Source organism: Peromyscus leucopus, chromosome 12, assembly GCF_004664715.2.
Source record: "Peromyscus leucopus breed LL Stock chromosome 12, UCI_PerLeu_2.1, whole genome shotgun sequence".
Taxonomy (NCBI): Eukaryota; Metazoa; Chordata; class Mammalia; order Rodentia; family Cricetidae; genus Peromyscus; species Peromyscus leucopus.
The window spans coordinates 38,620,691-38,637,151 of record NC_051073.1 but is presented as its reverse complement, the minus strand read 5'-3'; the positions used below and the strand labels follow the sequence as shown (position 1 = coordinate 38,637,151).

Below are 16,461 nucleotides of genomic sequence, written 5' to 3'. Positions count from 1 at the left end.
ATACTTTAGAAATAATATTTGAAGAAGTAAAGAAAATTTTGCCTTGCTGGGGATTACAAATTGCTCCTGAAAAGATACAAAGAGGAGATTCTATTAATTATTTAGGATATAAAATAGAGCTACAAAAAATTAGACCCCAAAAGGTGCAAATTCGGAGAGATAGACTACAGACTCTTAATGACTTTCAAAGATTATTTGGAGATATTTATCTACGAACTATTGTTGGGGTAAAAAATGATGAACTGACTAATTTGTTCAAAACCTTAGAAGGTGACAAGGACTTAAATAGTCCAAGAGAATTATCACCTGAAGCTGAGAAAGAATTGGCCTTGGTAGAAAAGAAAGTGCATGAAGGACACGTGGATCGTATTGATCCAAAGCTGGATTGCATTTTGGTTATTTTACCTTCTAGGCGTTCTCCTACTGGAATATTAATGCAGAGGGAAGATATTATATTGGAATGGATATTTTTACCAAATAAACCAAATAAAAAATTAAAAACTAATGTGGAAAAAAATCTCTGACTTGATTTACAAAGGAAAATTGAGACTTCGTCAATTAGCAGGAATAGACCCAGCAGAAATTGTTGTACCATTAACTAAGGAGGACATTGAAAAATTATGGACAGAAAGTGAACCTTGGCAAAGAGCTTGCAGTAATTTTTTTGAGAGAAATTAACAGCAAATATCCCAAAATCAATAGAGTTGATCTTATAAAGAGAGCTGATTGGATCTTGCCTCAAATTGTACGGCAAAAACCCATATCTGGAGTTCGTACATTTTATACAGATGCCAACAAAGAAGGAAAGGCAGGTTACAAATCAGAAAATTTAAGTAAAGTGGTTCAAAGTCCGTATAATTCAGTTCAAAAATCAGAATTGTATGCTATTCTGTTGGTATTAATGGATTTTTCAGAACCTCTCAACATAGTAACTGACTCTCAGTATGCTGAAAGAGTGGTGTTACATATTGAGACTGCAGAATTTATCCCTGATGCTTCAGAATTAACTTCATTATTTATTCAATTACAAGATACAATCAGGAAAAGGAATCATCCTTTATATATAACTCACATTCGATCCCATACTGGTCTGCCAGGCCCTCTAGCACAAGGCAATGATGAGATTGATAAATTATTGATAGGAAATGTGCTGGAGGCCTCAGAATTTCATAAAAAACATCACGTCAATAGTAAAGGTTTAAAAAAGGATTTTTCCATAACCTGGCAACAAGCCAAAGAAATAGTAAAGAAATGTCCTACTTGTTCCTTCTACAATCAAACGCCATTACCAGCAGGATGTAACCCAAAGGGTACTCAGAGAAATGAAATCTGGCAGATGGACGTGTTTCACTTTGCAGAATTTGGAAAATTGAAATATGTACACCACACTATCGATACTTATTCAGGATTTCAATGGGCAACTGCTTTGAGTTCTGAAAAAGCTGATTCTGTAATCACTCATTTGCTAGAAGTTATGGCCATCATGGGTATACCTGCACAAATCAAAACTGACAATGCTCCATCATATGTCTCTGTTAAAATGAAACAGTTTTTTGCTTATTACAATATAAAGCATATTACAGGCATACCACATAATCCTACAGGTCAAGCAGTTATAGAAAGATCAAACAGAACTCTAAAGGATATGTTAAATAAACAGAAATGGGTAACAAAAACCCCAGAAATAGACTGCATAATGCTCTTCTAACTTTGAATTTTCTGAATGCCAATGAAAAAGGAACAACAGCTGCAGAGAGACACTGGATAATAGAAAAAACTACAGAATTAAATCAGCCTATATACTTTAAAGATGTGCTGACCTCAGAATGGAAACCAGGGTATGTATTACATTGGGGACGAGGTTTTGCTTTTGTTTCTACAGGAGAAGATAAGCTGTGGGTACCATCAAAATTGATAAAGGTTCGATTTGAACAAGAGAGACCTCTTAATTAGAGGAGGTGATAGTTCATCAACCAGCATGAACATCCAATTTAAACTAACTTGTACCAGTAACCCATGCCTTTTCATTTAATCAGATAATAACTTGCCAAAAGGAAACATCCCCAAAAATTAGTCTTGGGGAAAGGTTTTTGTTTTTGTCTTTTAGGAGAATGAAGGTTAAGGAATCTGAAGAACACTGGACAAATGAGACAACTGAAGAAAAGGGACAAATCATCTATCCAAGAAACAGAATGAAACGGTGTATGGGTATATATTATCTAAAAAATTTTATGTCTTCCTAAATGTTTGTTTCTGCTTTTCTCTAAAGATTTAACACTATTGGTCTTCTAATAGTCCCAGTTCAATTAAAATTTAAAGCTGACTTTGGAGTTGGAGAATGGCTCTCTCCTTCTTTAAACTCAAGCATGTTGTTAAAAGGAAAATGCAAACTCCCTGTATCATGCCAGAATAAAAGAGCCATCTTCTGCTATGGTACAGGACAAAGGCAAAATTAATTAAGGGACTATTCTATTACTAATCTCAACTCTTTGATTCTATTCTGATTCTTTAAACTTTTCTTAAAGTATGAATTTTATATCAAAATTTACAAGATTAACATATATAGATATATAGATATATATACATTTTAAACTTTGTTTAGATATGAATGGTCATATAGAGTACTAACTAATTCTAGAAAAAAGGCTAGCTGCATATATATGTTTTTGTGTTCGAGTCTCTTATCAGTTTTCTGCAGGAAATCACGTCCAGGCCTAACATCAACTGAAGTCTCCAGAAAGAAGATGGGGCCCCACAACAATAACAATTCCACATGGACAATAATAATATCATTAAGCTGACAAACATCATCCACAGATCAGCTTTGAAATACAAGGTGCTCAGAGCAATTTTGAGATGACTAGCTGAGATGATCCAGTCTCAAAGACTACTTGAATAAGGACTTGAGATAAACCCTGAACTTTGGCATTATACACAGGCTGGATAATGAAGGATATAGTTACCTCTCCTAGAATTTGACAATTAACCTAAAATTTTTCTTTCAGGATAAAGAAAACTTCGCCCATACCCAGCAGGAAGCAATTTTAAGAATACGACGCCCACATTACCAAAGAGGTGGTGTGGGGCGGGTGGTTTTTTGGTCTTTTTAATGGGTTTTGGGTCTGGGATAATTTTCAGTGTTTAGGGGGGTTGGTTACAAGTTATTGTCAAGGGTTAAGAAAAAGGCTAAGCAAAGGAGATTAGATTTAAGGTTCTTGTTTAAAAAAAGAAAGAAAGAAAGAAAGAAAGAAAGAAAGAAAGAAAGAAAGAAAAGGAAAGAAATAGACAATTACTAATACTTTACATTGGATTGAATTGTTTTATATTGTATACAAATTTGAAACTGATATTGTTAGAAAATGCTATATGTATATTTCTAATTGTATTTATACCATTCATTTAACAATGTAATGCAAATTTCTGATCCTTGAATGTTGTTATTACCAACTATTAGGATATAAAGAAATGAAAGTTAGTAGTTAGACATTACAATAGAACTTGTAGTCATATTAGATATGTTTTAAAAATTGAGCAGAGATGTTTTAGACAGGTCATCTTCAAACCCTTCAGAGATCTACAGAATATGGCATTTAAAATGTTTTAATAACTTAGAAAATTTTTCTTTTTTGAGACATGTCGGCTCCTGGCAGTACTAATCTACTTCAGAGAAAATATGGGCATTGAAGAAACTGCATATGGAGTCAACTTTCATTGTGGCAAAAGTTAGCCACTGGACAACAAAGTATCCTCGAATCAACAGGACAAAATGGACAGACAGATCACGAAACAAGGGACTACTGATTCTTGCCAAAACAAGTGTGGTTATGGCTTTATCAAAAGGCATCTTCTGAGGCCAGGACAATATGGCCCCATCCCTGAAGTGGCCTTCGCATCCGGAAAAGGTACGGTGCCCTTTTCTTCGAAGGCAGCTTAAAAGGCAGAGGGCCAATCGCTTCTGTTGTACAATGGAACAGCAGCTGAAAGCTCATGCCTCTCGAAAGTAGACTGGCATTTAATAGAGGGATGTGGAGAAGAAGGGGATGCTGAGATGAAGCCATATATACACAGCCAAGAAGAATGGACAGCTGAATTAAAAAACTGTCAACAATTTCCAGAATTTAAAATTCTGAATCATGACAGGACACTAGTGGAATTCAGGTGTTTCTGGTACGTGGACTGCTCTCACCCAATGTGAGGTTGAACTGTTGACCTTGTGTACATCCTACTTCACAAATGAGTCTGTCAGATACACTAAGCCTATAGGCTGAAGATGATGCCCCAACACTGCGGAGAAACCTCAGGTGACTGCCCAGGCAGCTGGCTGTTTCTGTCACTCACAAAATTTTTTGGAAGTTGCTTGCATGCACTTCCTGTTTTTATTTTTGTTAGCTAATATTATTCCCTTCTTGGGTCTCTGAGGGAGTTGAAGATTAGTTAGTTATGGTTGAAGATTAGTTAGTTATAGTTGAAAATTAATTAGGATAGAAAGTACATTAGATACATCTTGGATTTACCAAAATAGGATAGATAATGGAATTATTTCTCTGATTTGTCAAATACCTGTTTAGGTATTTATTACTTGTATATATTGTATATAGTTATTGTACTTTTGTATATAGCTTTTCTTTTGTTAGTTCTAACCTTTTTCTTTTTTTTCTTTTTATTAAAATAGAAAAGGGGAAATGTGGTGGTAATCTAATTGTACTGAAATGTGATTTTGATTGTATGTTAATAAATAAAGTTGCCCGGGGGTCAGAGCTATTAGAACCATAGACAGAGTGTGGTGGTGGTGGCACACGCCTTTAATCCCATAGATCTCTGTGTGTTCATGGATACAGCCAGCATTGGAGACATATGCCTTTAAGACCTAGGGGGCTGTACATTCAGACAGTGACGAGGCAGTCACGTGTTTGAGTTTACAACCAATGAGAAGGCAGAACAAAATACTATAAATAGACGAACAGACAGGAAATAGGTTTCTTTCAGGAAGCTGGGACACCGCAGGCAGAAGGGTGAGATTTTAGCTCTGAGCTCTGACCTCTCGGCTTTCTCTTTTACATTGTTTCTGTGTTTCTTATTTAATAAGACGGTTAGTTACATCTACAATTGTTCTTTTGAGGTCTTGTGAACAATTGTGTTGGGATTTTGATGGGGATTGCATTGAATCTGTAGAATGCTTTTGGTAAGATTGGCATTTTTTTTTTTTAAATGTTGGTTCTACCTATCCATGAGCATGGGAGATCTTTCTATTTTCTGATATCTTCTTCATTTTTTTCCTCAAATATTTGTAGTTATTGTCCTACAGGTTTTTCACTTGCTTGGTTAGAGTTACACAAAGATATTTTATATGATTTCAGGCCATTGTAAAGGGTACTGGTTCTCTGGTTTCTTTCTCAGCCAGTTTATCATTTGTATATAAGAGGGCTTATGATTTATTTGAGTTCATCTTGTATCCAGCTACTAGACTAAAGATGTTTATTAGCTGTAGGAGTTCCCTGGTAGAGTTTTTGGGATTGCTTATATATACTATCATATCATCTGAGAATAACGATAGTTTGACTTCTTCCCTTCTAATTTCTATCCCCTTGATTTCCTTTACTTGTCTTATTGCTGTGGCTAAAACTTGAAGTACTATATTAAGTTTGTGGAAAATTCAATTGAGAGTGGCAAACCTTGTCTTGTTCCTGATTTTAGTGGAATTCCTTTGTGTTCCTCTCCAGTTGATTTGATACTGGCAATTAGATTGCTGTATATTGCTTTTATTATGTTTAGGTATGTCTCTTGTATGCCTTTTATTATAAATGGGTGTTGGATTTTGTCAAAGGATTTTTCAGCATCTAATGAAATGGTTATGTGTTTTTTTCTTTTAGTTTGTTTATGTGGTTGATTATTTTGACAGTTTTTTTTTTTTAAATATGTTGAACCATCCCTGCATCTCTGGAATGAATCCTCAATGCTTGATGATCTTTTTGATGTTGAACTTGGCTTTTCAAGCTCAAGGGTCAGGTATTTCCTGAAGTTATCCTAACTCAGTCAAGGCATATCATAAGTACTATAACACAATAACTGAAAAATATAACACTAATATCAACAACTTGTTTTCATTTTGCAAAATGGAATGCTTTTATTATATAATTATTTTTGTAGCCACAGAAAAATGAAATAAAATGATACATAAATAAGAAATGTATTAAAGGAAAAGTTAAAAAAATACATGAAGTAAATAACTTGATGGCTATCAGAAACTACTGTTATGATCTTAATGTATATACACAGGACAATCAACAGAGAGATCCTCAATTGGACAACATGCAGAGAATAAGGGACTGTGGAGTTCTCAGGCCTAGTGGGACATACATATCATACCTCTCTCCTCAAGACACCTGGACTTTTCAGAAGAGGTAGCAGAAAGATTATAGGAAATGGAGGTAGAGGATAACTTCAGGAAAACATTGCTTTCGATAGTCGCACATATGAACTCAGTGATTATGATGGCATACACAAGACTTGCACAAGTTTGAGGCTGAAAAAATTCCAGCACAGAGATGGTAGTTGGTTACAAAATCCCACTGCTAATTTAAAAGCTTTTGACAGCTGCTGGGATAGATATGATAGCTGCCTGGATAGGGAGACTGAGCTTTCTTTACTGAGAGTAGTGGTAGGTCCACCACTCTCCAGGTTAGGCCCCACTCACAGAAAGAGTTGGGCAACAACAATTGGACTCAGCAGAGAGAAAAATAAAGAAGAAACTTAATGTTGGGTAGGAAGATAGGTGAGGGTAGAGATGGTAGATATGGAAGGAGTTGAGAGAATGAATATGCCCAAAATTCATTGTATAAAATTCTCAAAGAATAAAAATATTGAAAAAGAATTATGATTTATATTGCTAAAATAATGTTTTTTTTAAAGTAGTTGATATTAATGATAATTTGTAACAAAATAAAAGGATATAAGAAATGATGTGAATAGGTATTCATATTTGTTGCTAATGAAAAGCTAGTTGTCATAAGACCACAATTTCTCCATTTATTAAGAGAACTTTGTGATATTCTGACATTTGCCACCTTTTTTGTTTTATCTCTGAACTTTGGATTGTTTTCATATGCCTCTGTGTGTATTTTCACAGTGTAACAAATTGCTACGTTCATTCACTCTGCATAATATTGTGTAAATTGTCAAAATCATTTATTCTTCGAGATAATTCTTAAAAACTATTTTGTAAGCCTAGAAAAAATAGATGAGAATTTAAAAAAATGGTAAATGCTTCCAGTGTACATATTCAGCTGGTTGCAAGCTGAAATCTGACTTCCTCTTTGTATAATTTATGTCAACCACACAAAACATGTAAAAATTTAAGAGCATAGATAGGAAAGCCATCATTTAAATTTCATGATCACACATCATTGGTACTGACAAAAAAAATCACAGTAAGGTCAAAAGCATAAAAATATGATTTACACTTTATGCTACACTGAAATAAAGAGAAGAAAATAGGAAAATTCACAAATGCATGGAATTCAAAGTATATGCTCCTTGAATTAACAGCTCCAATTATGGGTATGTCTCTGATTCTTTCCCCTGCTCTTGGAACTCTCTTTTAATCCTGTTGGGTTGCCTTGTGAGGCATTGATATGAGGGCATTTGCCTTGTCTTATTGTATCTGTTTTTGTTGTGTTTAGTTGTTGTCTCTTAGAGGCCTGCTCCATTCTGAAGGGAAATGGAGGTAGAGTGGACCTGGTGGGGGAGGGGCGGTACACTGGAGCTGGGAAAAATGGAGGGAAGGGAAACTGTGGCTGGGATGCATCATATAAAAGATGAATCTATTTTAAATAAAAAGAAAAGAAATAAAAATATTTCTACATAAATATAGGTGAAGATATATCATAGTCAAATATCTAATGCCGGTAAAGCTGTGCCATTTGGAGGAATTTGTATTGTAAACATTTAAATTATGCAGATTGAAAACAAGGTGGAAGAAGTAATCTAATTTTCCACTTTGAGAAAAATAGGAACAAATGAAAATTAAAGAAGGAAGTAGAAAGAAATAATAAATATTAAAATAGAAATTACTGAAACAGTGCAAAAACCAACACAAAAAAGTAATGAAACCAGAAGTCAACTCCTTGAAAAGATAAAAAAATGACAGGAATTTAAATACTGTATTTAGAAAAAATTTGAGAGAACTAATTAAATTCAGGGATAGTAAAATTATTTTTCTTAAAAAAATTTATACAAAATTCATTGTATAAAATTCTCAAAGAATGAAAATATTGAAAAATATTCATGATTTATATTGCTAAAATAAGTGTTTTCTTTTCAAAGTAATTGATATTAATGGCAATTTGTAACAAAGTAAAAGGACATTTTTATTGTTAAAAATTAAATTTTTTTTAACCGTTGGTAATTTAGACATGAGATGAACAATAAAGAATGCTGTGGCTAACTGTATGATAACAAATTAGATAACCTCTAAAATGGATGAGTTCCTAGAAAATACATAGTTTACTGAGACGGATTCAAATATAAGATGAAGCCTATTCATGCCAAGTAAATAGATCGAAAAGCTCAGGTGTCCCTTTATTCTGAAAGACCCAATGAGACTTGGAGTAAAAGGCATATATTTCAGCATAATAAAGATAACAAACAATAACCCCACTACCACTGTGCTAACAGAATGGGAAATAAAATATTTCTTCTAAAATTAGCAACAAGACAAGGGTCTGCAGTCTTTCCTATTTTTAGTATAATTCTGGGAGTTTCAGCAATAAGACAAGAGAATGAAATAAAAGATACAAATAATAGGGAAGAAGACAGAATATCCTTTTTTTTTTTGTAGATGCTATGATTCTATGCACAAAAGCCTGAAGATTCAACTAGAAAACTTAGAATTGATGAGCACTTTCAGCAAAGTAGCAGGATACAAAACTACCAGACTAAAAACCAATAGCCTTCATATCAACCATTAACAAACTTGTTGACAAAGGGAACAGTGAAATAACTCATTCACAATTGCCTCAAAAATACAATTTCTTGGAACAAACTCTAACTAGAAAAAAGGTGAAAGGTCTCCACAGTGAAAATTCTAAACATTAAAGATTGAAGAAGACTGTTGTTGCTTGTTTTACTCTTTTGGCTCTTTGAGGGGCCCACCACCCAGCTCCAAATAAATTACTCACAGGTACTTATTCTTAATTATGAATGCCCAGCCTTAGTTTGGCTTGTTTCTAGCTAGCTTTCCTTAGCTTAAATTAGCACATCTGTCTTTTGCCTCTGGGCTTTTCCCATTTCCTTCTATAAATCTTACTCTCACTCCATGGCTTGCTGTGTAGCTGCGTGGCTGGCTCCTGGAGTCTTCCTCCTTCTCTGCCGATTCTCTTCTCTCCCAGATTTCTCATTCTATATATTCTCTCTGCCTTCCAGCTCCACCTATCTTTTTTCCTGCTTTGCTATTGGCCATTCAGTTTTTTATTAGACCATAATGTGTTTTATATAGGTCCAGTAACAGAGCTTCACAGAGTTAAACAAATGCAACATACCTTAAAATAATATTCTACAAAAGAAGACACTAGAAGATGGAAAGACCTCTCATGGTCATACATTGAAGAATTGATACTGTGAAACTGGCAATATTGTCAAAGGCAATTTACAGATTCAATATAACATGCCATTCAAATTACTATTATCATTCTTCTCAGAAATAGAAAAAAAAAATCTTAAAATTCACATGGAAGCAAAATAGTTCCTGGATAACCAAATAGTCCTGAGCAGGGAGCAGGGCTGCTAGTGTCACCATATCTGATTTGTAGTTTTAGGAGGGCCATCAGAAACAGCATGGTATTGGCTTAAAAATCTAATCATGAATCGGAGGAATAGAATAGTGAACCAAGATATAAACAGACAGCTGCAGCAATCTGAGTTTTGACAAAGATATTAAAAGTATGCTTTGAAGATGGCCTCTCTTAACAAATGGTGATGAGAAAATTGAGTCACCACAAATAGAATAATGAAACTAGAGGTCCACATCTCAAATTGTACAAAAATCAACTCCAAATTGGCCAAAGGCCTTAATATAAGACTTGAAAATTTCAAACTGTTAGAAGAAAATTTAGGGAAACATTTTAAGATGTAGGCCTGATTAGATCTTTTGCCTAAGACCATAGCCACTAAGGAAATAATGCCATTAATTGACAAGCAGGACTTGATGAAATTAAAACAAAACAAAACAAAACAAAACAAAAACCCAATGGCACAACAAAGGGAACAATTGAGTGAAGGGACAGCTCACAGTATGGGAAAAATCTGTGTTAGCTCTACCTCTGACAGAATATGCAAAGAATTAAAAAACAAAACCTAAACAGCAAGGCATCGAACCATCCCATAAATAAAACTGCTAATGAAATGAATAGATAATTCTCAAAAAAAATGAATATGAATTGTAAGCCCCTGGAGCCACATGAGTGGCCAGGCCCCTCCCCCAAGGACCTCCAACTGCCAGGTTCCAAACACAGAATACTGCAACTGCCCTAACTGCTGGACCCTGTCCCCATTCTACAGAGTAAAAAGCCCAATCTCTGGACATGAAATCCCACCAGTCTCCACCCTGGGAAGCTCCACCGTGAGAAGCTCCATTCCCTTCCCAAGAAACTCTCTATAAGCCCTGAGTCCTGTTCAGTGTGCTGCTGTTTCTTGCCCCTGCAGAGGCAGCCACCCTCCTGTTATTTCCCTCCCAATAAATCTCTTGTGTGAGGCTTGTTGTGCTGTGTGTCTTTATGGTATTCCTTGGCTCCAGGCTGCCAGGATTCCTTCCACCCAAGCTGTAATACTTACCTAAGTGTCCATTAATCTTATGAAATGATGTTTGGGTTGGTAAGATGGCTCAGTGGGTAAAAAATCTCTTCGGATGCGTGCTTCAGTTTCATCCCAGATCACATTGTGGAGGGGAGAACCTGCTCTGGAAAGCTGTTCTCTGATCTCACAATGTAGCAGACACATGCCCACCCATCCCCACATTAATAGTAAATAAGCAAAAAAAAAAATTCAGCCTTACTAGTCATCAGAGAAGTGCAAACCGACATTTCATTTACTTCAGTCAGAATGGCTATCACTAAGAAACACATAACAACAAAAGCTGGTAAGAATATAGACAAAGGGGGAACCCTGTTATACTAAGGATGGGAATGCAAACTAGTCCAGGCACTATGTAAAGCAGTTGGAAGTTTCCTTTAAAAAACTCAAAATAGGTCTATCATATGGTGCATTTCTTCTATTCCAAGGTATGTACGTGAGGACTAAGTTAATACTATCCTGTATGTGTACATGACATGAAGGTGGAAATGAAACTGAGGATCAAAGAGAACTAACCACAAGGACACAGGCAGAAAAGGGAGGTGAGAAATGGAGTAGAATATTTTCAATGTGTCTTTTACACTGGTATGAAAATGTCCATATGAAACCCTACACCATATTTGACAAATATATGCCAAATAAATGTTATTAAAAGGGAATAATGTTCTTTCTGATTAGAACCCAATAATATAAGCAATAGCTCCAAACATTTACACATTGGACCTTATGAAATTAAACATTTTCTTCACAGCCATAGGAAATATCAGTATGGTGAACATTCTCCACAAAAGGAGAAAAATCTTTAGGTGGATCATATGTGACACTGCTAGCATTAAAGCCCAAGAAAACAAAACTTCCAAGCAATATGTTGGCTAATGAATGAACAGACAGTCTTCAAAAGATGACACAGCTGGGCAGTGGTGGTGCCCACTTTTCATCCCAGCACTTTGAGGCAGTGGCAGGAGAATTTCTGTGAGTTCAAGGCCAGCCTGGTCTACACAGTAAGTTCCAGGACAGCCAAGGCTAAACAGAGGAAATCTGTCTTCACAAACAAAACAAAATAAACAAAAAAAGAAAAGAAAAGAAAAGGGAAAAGGATATACAATAGCCAATAAATTTAAAAAAGTATTCAATTATCTTCGCACTTAAGAGAAATACAAATTAAAGTCATTTTGAGATTACACTTTGATTCAGTCAGAATGGCTATCATTAAGAAGTCAAGTTACAAAAAAAAAAAAAAGATGTCAAGAGACAACAAATCCTGTTATAGAATTGGTAAATGAGGAAGCTGTTTTCTCTATGGTAGTGTAAACTGGTGCAGCCACCATGAAAAATAATGTGAAGATTTTTGCCAATACTGGTCATAGAACTATCATATGGCCCAGCTACAGCACTCCTGGACATTTGCCTAGATGACTACCCATGCTACCACAGAGATACTTGCACAACCATGTTTATTTGCTGCTCTATTCATAATCTCAAGGAAGTGGAATCAGCCTAGATGTCCATCAGCAGATGAGAGGACAATGACATTGTTTTACATATACCCAGTAGAACTTTAGTGAGCTAAAGAAAAACAAGAAATTTTCAGAAAATTCATGACTAGAAAATATCATAAGCTGTAACTTAGGATCAGAAAGAAAAACATCACATGTTCTGCCCTTCCCTTTGTCTCTCTTTCTGTGTCTGTCTCTGTTTCTCTGTTTCTGTTTCTGTCTCTCTCTGTCTGTCTGCCTGTATCTCTCTCTCTCTCTCTCTCTCTCTCTCTCTCTCTCTCTCTCTCTCTCTCTCTTTCTCTCTCTCTCTCTCTTTCTCTCTCTCTCATGACTCTGGGTATATATGGGTTCATGTGTATATAATGATATATGCACATGTTTATATACAGTATACTCTCTGCCAGAAGCCATTGGAGGACATCAGGTGTCCTGATCATCACTCTTCACCATATTCCCTTAAGAAAGGGTCTGTCACTGCAGCTGGAACTAAGCTGGCAACTAACAAACCCCAGAGTCCCACTTGTTCTTGCCACTTGCCTACAAGCACTGTGTTATAGGAGCATGTACCCATGCTCAGGTCTTCGTGTGAGTGTGGTGATTCCTACTCAGTCCTTAGGTTTGTGTAAGCATTCTTACTGAGCCATCTCCCCAGCCCACAGTCTCTCTCTTCTGTGGATCCTAGCTTCTAATATATATGTATTTGTGCAGGTCAATGTAATTATAGGTTATGATGTTGTGCCCAGATTGCGTCCCCAAAGAGGCCACCTGAGACTTTAGGTACAGAATGCAAAAGCAAGGTTTATTCTAAGTTTACAAGCCTTGGCAGTGAGGCTCCTTCCAAAACTCTCACTTGCAGCAGTGAGGCTGGAAGGAGCTCTCCCCTTTCTTTGTGAGGCTAGTTCTTAAAGGCACAGACCACATAATTCATTTCCCACAACCTGCCTCCCTTCCTTTTGTTCATATCAGTTTCCCTTCTTTCAGCCTTTCATGTTATCTTTATCTCTCTTTGTTCAGTAACTGTGTTTAGGAGTTTTACAAGCTGAGCTGTCTCAGGGGTTTGGGAAGTTTGGGGCTACTGATTTGGGAATACAATGTTGGCAGGCTTAGCCAGGAATAAACAGAGACTCCATTTCATTGTTCTACAATGGCAAAATTTGACTTACTGTTCTCTAACATGCCATGTATCTTGGAGGTGTTCCTCTCCTTTGTTTGACTGCTGTCAAGTTCCACTCTCATCTCCCAATAAGGGAATTCTTAAAGTTTGTCTCATTCCAATTTCTTTCCAATTAAATCCTCTGTCAGATCAATACCTTGAGAGATACAATCATCTTACCCTGTTTCTAGGAAGACTCCGTAACTGGTGCTTCTGATTGAGTTTAGATCCAGAGGGCACCACTGAAGGATCTCAGTAAGCTGATCTACTTCTACCCCACGTCCCAGACCTCTCCAATGTTTGATCCTTTGTTAGCCTTATTCCAGTTTTCCCAAATCCGTCTCCCACTGTCATATTGGTGAAATTATTAAGGCCACTCATGTAGTTAAAAGGGAGGTTGATTTTGTGGTGTACCTTACAAGTGAATGGAAAGTTTACAGAGTCTGGGAAAGGCGTGGTGCAGTCTGGTGGTGTTTTCTGGAGAACTCTGCTCTGTCTACCTCCAGTGTCCAGGATCCAGGAACTAAGAGAGCCTGTGCATCTGGAACCCAGGTCTTCCGCTTCCTCTCTGAGCCCCACCTTGTACCTGTGACGTTACCGGAGCCTCAATGGGGGTTGGAGCTTCCAGGTCAAAGCTGGAATGGCTACCCACCACACTGTCACACTCATTTCTATAAACATAGACTCGACTCTAACTTCTGTTTCATTGAAAATATGATCTTTTTTCACTTTTAAGGTACAGTTTAAATCTGACCTTATGTAATAACTAAACATTAGAAGTATATAACCTCCATTTGCTGAGACACAAGCACATGGGGGAAGCATAGTATTAACTCAGATCCGAGATGTATTGTGCTTGCTGGGATGAGCTTGAACAAGCTATTCAATAATTCCAAGTATAAGTTTTTATTCTAGAAAAACACCAAAAAAAAAAAAAAAAAAAAAAAAAAAAAAAAACCAAAAACTAATTACTTGGTCTTTGGATGTATGAAAAGCCTCACATAATGTCTGGCAGACACGATGTTTGCAAGAAGCTATTTTATTTTATATTTGCAAAATTGTTTGAAACTAAATACTGTAGTTTATATCAACCCACTAATTTCCTACCTTACAAATTACTTGAACGTGATATCACTGTCTTGTACATATGCTATGAACATACCAATTTTCAGTGCCAGTTTTTGTTGTCTTAATCACAGAAACAAAAAAATCATTGATCAGAGCAGAAAACTTTGTTAATGATTATGTAAAATAAATGGAATGCCATATTGATGAACAAATAAAGAATCACATAAAAATAAGTTTCTTAGGAATTTTATCATCAAGAGCATCATTTTAAACTACATGTTAGCAATCCTCCAGAATACAAATAGTCTACTTCATAGATTGAGAGTGAAATTGTACATACCAAATATGAAATGCTCTTACTGAGAGACCACACACTCTATATAAATGAATGTTCATGCATAGTATCTTAAATATCTAAAGTCAGATAAAAAAATCACATACAAATATGAAGTTAATGCCCAACAATGGTGTTATTGAAAAAGGATTCATATTGGGGAACTTGATTTTCCTGAGATTTATGCTGATTATGTTTTGGGATCAAGAATTTGATAACAGTGAAGATTACCTTATGTATACTAAATTTTACCCTGTAATTTTGTTGGATATTTTGAAAACTGTCACATTCATGAACAATCCTAACAGTTCAAATTGGTCCCAGTTCCTTAGATATTAGAAGTAAATTTTAGCAGAATATTTATTTTCAAAATAATTTGATTCATTCAAACTGTCTAATGTTTGAATCAAATTTACATTTAAATAAGTTAACATTTATTCTTTGTGTCATTTTCTACTTTCCCTGGACCTATAGTTTTGTAGAATTGTAATATCTAGATCAAAATAAATTCTCCTAGGGAGAAGATACTTGTTTCACAATGTTACAAAATCAATTCTTCTTCATGGTTCTTTTAATCACATTTATTACTTCCTTATTCCTCAGACTATAAATAAAAGGGTTTAATAAAGGAATTATTAGAGTATAAAAAATAGCAACAGGTATATCTTCATCTCCTTTTTTAAATGAATTCGGTCGAATATACATGTAGAGAAGAGAACCATAGAAAATAGACACAGACAGAAAGTGAGAAGCACAAGTAGATAAGGCCTTGCTTCTTCCCTCTTTGGACTTCATTGTGAATATAGTAAAAAGGATACAGAAATAAGATATCAGGACTATAGTAATGGAAAAGACTTGAACTGATCCTGAAAAGATGAGTATCATCAATTCATTGATATAGGGGTCAGCACATGAGAGTCTATATAATGGAAGAACATCACAAAAAAAGTGTTTGATCACATGAGATTTACAGAAAGTTAACCTGAACATGAACCCTATGTGAATCATGGAATGTAGGTTTCCTCCTATGTAGGCTCCTGTGGTCATCTGAAGGCAGAGCTTCTTGGACATCATGGTGTGGTACTGTAGTGGGTTGCATATGGCCACATAACGATCATAGGCCATTGCTGCCAGAAGGAAGCAGTCTGCAGTTTCAGCCAGACAGAGAAAATAGAACTGTGCCATGCATTCATAGAGAGAAATGCTTCTGTCCACAGAAAAGAAATTCTCTAGCATCTTGGGAGTGATGGCGCAGGAGCAGCAGGAATCCATGAGAGCCAAGTTGCCTAGAAAGATGTACATGGGTGTGTGAAGACGGCGTTCCATGTAGATCAAGACCACCAGTCCGAGATTCCCACCATGGTCACCAGATAGATGGCAAAGAACACCAGGAATAGAAGGATCTTCAGGTCTGGGTGATCTGAGAATCCCACCAGGATGAACTCTGTTGTCAATGAGTAGTTGTTCTCAGTCATCTTCAGCTACTCTGTTGACAAGTGAGAAAGGCATAAGATTGCAACTGTGTGAATATCATTTTCCAATAATAATAATAATAATAATAATAA

At 35.9% G+C, this 16,461-nt stretch overlaps 1 protein-coding gene across 1 annotated transcript; it reads right to left on the bottom strand.

Moving 5' to 3' along the window:
• Positions 1 to 15,445: 15,445 nt before the first annotated feature.
• Positions 15,446 to 16,371, bottom strand: LOC114691967 (olfactory receptor Olfr180-like). The gene is given in 2 exon segments (XM_028867559.1): positions 15,446 to 16,254; positions 16,257 to 16,371. Coding segments are annotated over 2 exon segments (924 nt in total).
• Between the last annotated feature and the right edge of the window lie 90 nt (positions 16,372 to 16,461).